Source organism: Phoxinus phoxinus, assembly GCF_949152265.1.
Source record: "Phoxinus phoxinus genome assembly, chromosome: 14".
Lineage (NCBI taxonomy): Eukaryota > Metazoa > Chordata > Actinopteri > Cypriniformes > Leuciscidae > Phoxinus > Phoxinus phoxinus.
The window spans coordinates 33,606,415-33,610,170 of record NC_136889.1 but is presented as its reverse complement, the minus strand read 5'-3'; the positions used below and the strand labels follow the sequence as shown (position 1 = coordinate 33,610,170).

Below are 3,756 nucleotides of genomic sequence, written 5' to 3'. Positions count from 1 at the left end.
AGACGATCTACGTGTTCTCCAAACTCCGGCCCGTGGAGGCAGCGGGCGTCTTCTGGTCGGGGAGTGTGCGTCTCACACACACTGCACTTCACATGTACACACACACACACACACACACACACACACACACACACACACACACACACACACACACACGCACTCCACTTCACATGTACACACACACACACACACACACACACACACACACACACACACACACACACACACACACTCCACTTCACATGTACACACACACACACACACACACACACACACACACACACACACACACACACACACGCGCACTCCACTTCACACACACACACACACACACACGCACTCCACTTCACATGTACAAACACACACACACACACACACACGCGCACTCCACTTCACATGTACAAACACACACACACACACACACACACACACACGCGCACTCCACTTTACACACACACACACACACACACACACACACACACACACACGCACTCCACTTCACATGTACAAACACACACACACACACACACGCGCACTCCACTTCACATGTACACACACACACACACACAAACACACACACGCACTCCACTTCACATGTACAAACACACACACACACACTCCACTTCACATGTACACACACACACTCCACTTCACATGTACACACACACACACACACACACACACACTCCACTTCACATGTACACACACACACACACACACACACACACTCCACTTCACATGTACACACACACACACACACACACACACACGCACTCCACTTCACATGTACACACACACACACACACACTCCACTTCACATACACACACACACTCCACTTCACATGTACACACACACACACACACACACACACACTCCACTTCACATGTACACACACACACACACACACACACACACGCACACACACAGCTGATCTGACACACACACACACACACGCACACAGCTGATCTGACACACACACACACACACACACACGCGCACACGCACGCACTCCACTTCACATGTACACACACACACACACACACACACAGCTGATCTGACACACACACACACACACGCACACAGCTGATCTGACACACACACACACACGCGCACACGCACGTACTCCACTTCACATGTACACACACACACACACACACACACACACACAGCTGATCTGACACACACACACACACACACACACACAGCTGATCTGACACACACACACACACACACACACACACACACACAGCTGATCTGACACACACACACACACACAGCTGATCTGACACACACATCACTCACGCAGGAGTGTGTTCGCAGGTTTACGGGGAGCGCTATGTAGACCAGATGGGTGTCGTGGGATATTTCCCCAGTAACTACATCAACGAGACGTACGTTTTCCAGAAGGAAACTGTGGAGATCCCAACGACTGTGAGTGCGAGTTAATCCACTGACCTTCAGAAAATAAAGTTCACGTTATTCTGATAATAATGCGTTATATTCTCTCTCTCTGTAGGACATGGACTTCTTCTGTGCTTGAAGACAGCAGCGGTTCTCAGTCTGTGTTATTAATATCCACAACAACATGTCAAGGCCCTCCAGCTCTAGTTCGTGTTGTATACACAACTTATTTGAACCTATAGCCATTCCTACTTTATACAAAGTTGAATAATTATAAATGACTAATTATAAATGTGCCAATATTGATTGCAATAAAGACTTGATGAATGAGAACATTGGAATAAAGTCTGTAAGTAACATTCACACGCAACATTTTTCCAGCAATTCTAATGTTATTTTTAATGTGATGACTAAAAACATTATTTGTTCATCCTTCTGAGATTGTCTCCATTTGTTCTCCAACATTTGATAGAAAACACTTGTTTAAAAAATAAAAAGACATGAATTACCAGTGTAACCAGTAGATGGCGGCAGAGGAGCATTTATCGGCTTCCAGGAATAATGGATTTGCACTTTAACAGTTGTTCATGATAATGATTAAGGAAAAGGATATTTAAAAATATTTTTACTTTATTTCTACCCAGTAGCCTAAAATATTTTAGTGCTTGGCATAAGACAAATGTATATTCTTTACAAAAATGCCCATGGTCTTTTAAAGGGGTCATATGAAGCTATTTAAAAGTTCATTATTTTGATTATTGGGTGTAATATAATATGTTAAACGAGTGGATTTGAGGAACCCTGGAATTAAGCAAAGTCTGTGCTTTAAAAACAATATACACTATAAATACAATATAGGCAGATCTATGGATGATTACTTAAATCAATGTTATATCATCATAATTCATAAAACACTTAAACTGGTTAAAGCATTACATTACATTATGCAAATTTACAGATTTGAATTGACCCTTGGTCGTTCTTCAAGATAGGATTTGCTGGTGAAATTAAAGTGATGACATCAATGGATATTCTGGTTATTATAGAGACTTTTAAAGTAGCTATATAATATTTCCTTTGTGCATTTAATCAAAATATATTACTTTGCATCTGAAACTATCTAAATAACAAAGCCTTTAATAGTCGACCGTTAATTATCTGTGTTTGAAATGTAATAGGCTATTGAGGATGAGCTTAATGTGTTGTGATTTTTTTAATAATCAGAAAGTTGATTAATTTGAGCAGATTATTAAATGAGCGATGTGACTAGATGGTTGCACCTATAAGGTTTTTCTATAGTATTATATAGGCTATGACTATGTACACAACCTTACGTGAAGTCCATTGAGTAACAAAATTGTTAAAATTCTACTTTATAAACTTAAAGTCAGCATGAAAGTGAAGTTGTGCTCGTCTTTTCTCCTCTATTGTGTCGTATTTCGAGTGAAGCGCTCCTGGAGCAAGAACACATGTGGGCGGGGCTTGATTGTGTCTGTGGGGAATTGATTGGATGGTTGTGGTTTGCCATTGGCTGATCTCATGTGAGTGACAGGTTCTCGTCATCAGAGAAGAGAAGAGATGCTGCAAGAGGAACTTATTCTGAGTCGAGATTACCTAGCTTAGCACAAAGACTGGAGGTAAATGGCTCCAGCTAGCACACTGCTCCCAATAAGTGACAAAATAACGCCAACATTTTCCTATTTACATGTTCGCTCAGAGTGTTGCGCTAATCACTCCGCAGAAGTAGCAGTGCTTCGCCTTCTGAGAATATAGTTCCCAGTGTGTATACGGTTAGAAGATGGCTGTGTGTCATGTGACCTTGTTATTTGTACACACGGTGACTATACAAATCACAACATGTAAATAGGAAAATGTTGGTGTTATTTTGTCACTTATTGGGAGCAGTATGCTAGCTGGAGCCATTTACCTCCAGTCATTGTGCTAAGCTAGGCTAGCGGTGTGTGCGTCAGACCGAGTTACGGCACGCACGGAGATGAGAAGGGTGTGTGTGAACTTATCTAACTCTGGGGGATACGGGGAATGAGCTAAAGCCCCAAAAAGTCGGCGTGTTCCTTTAAGCTAATGCAATATACCAAAATATCCCTTTTAGCTTCAAATTCGGTCTACGTCTATTCTTATGATTCTGAATGTTGTCCTTATTTACTCCTATTGTTCATTAGTTCATAAGTTGGCAGATGTCAGCAGTTCCTCAGAACGGCTCAGTGTTATTGGATACAGCAGAGTGTGTGTGTGTGTGTGTGTGTGTGTGTGTGTGTGTGTGTGTGTGTGTGTGTGTGTGGATTAATCTCTGCAATGTGCTCTGTCCATTCTGATGGAGTTTAATAGCAGAAAAT

General features: G+C 41.9%; 1 protein-coding gene across 1 annotated transcript in view; it reads left to right on the top strand.

Moving 5' to 3' along the window:
- LOC307010658 (otoraplin-like) overlaps window positions 1-2,797 on the top strand; it is a 5,194-nt gene extending 2,397 nt beyond the window's left edge. The window contains exons 2-4 of the mRNA XM_079635538.1: window positions 1-65; window positions 1,322-1,432; window positions 1,518-2,797. The exon at window positions 1-65 is cut by the window's left edge and continues 75 nt beyond it. Coding sequence (XP_079491664.1) covers window positions 1-65; window positions 1,322-1,432; window positions 1,518-1,541 — 200 coding nt within the window. The 3' untranslated portion in view covers window positions 1,542-2,797. The remainder of the gene's footprint in view (window positions 66-1,321; window positions 1,433-1,517) is intronic.
- The last annotated feature ends 959 nt before the right edge of the window (window positions 2,798-3,756 follow it).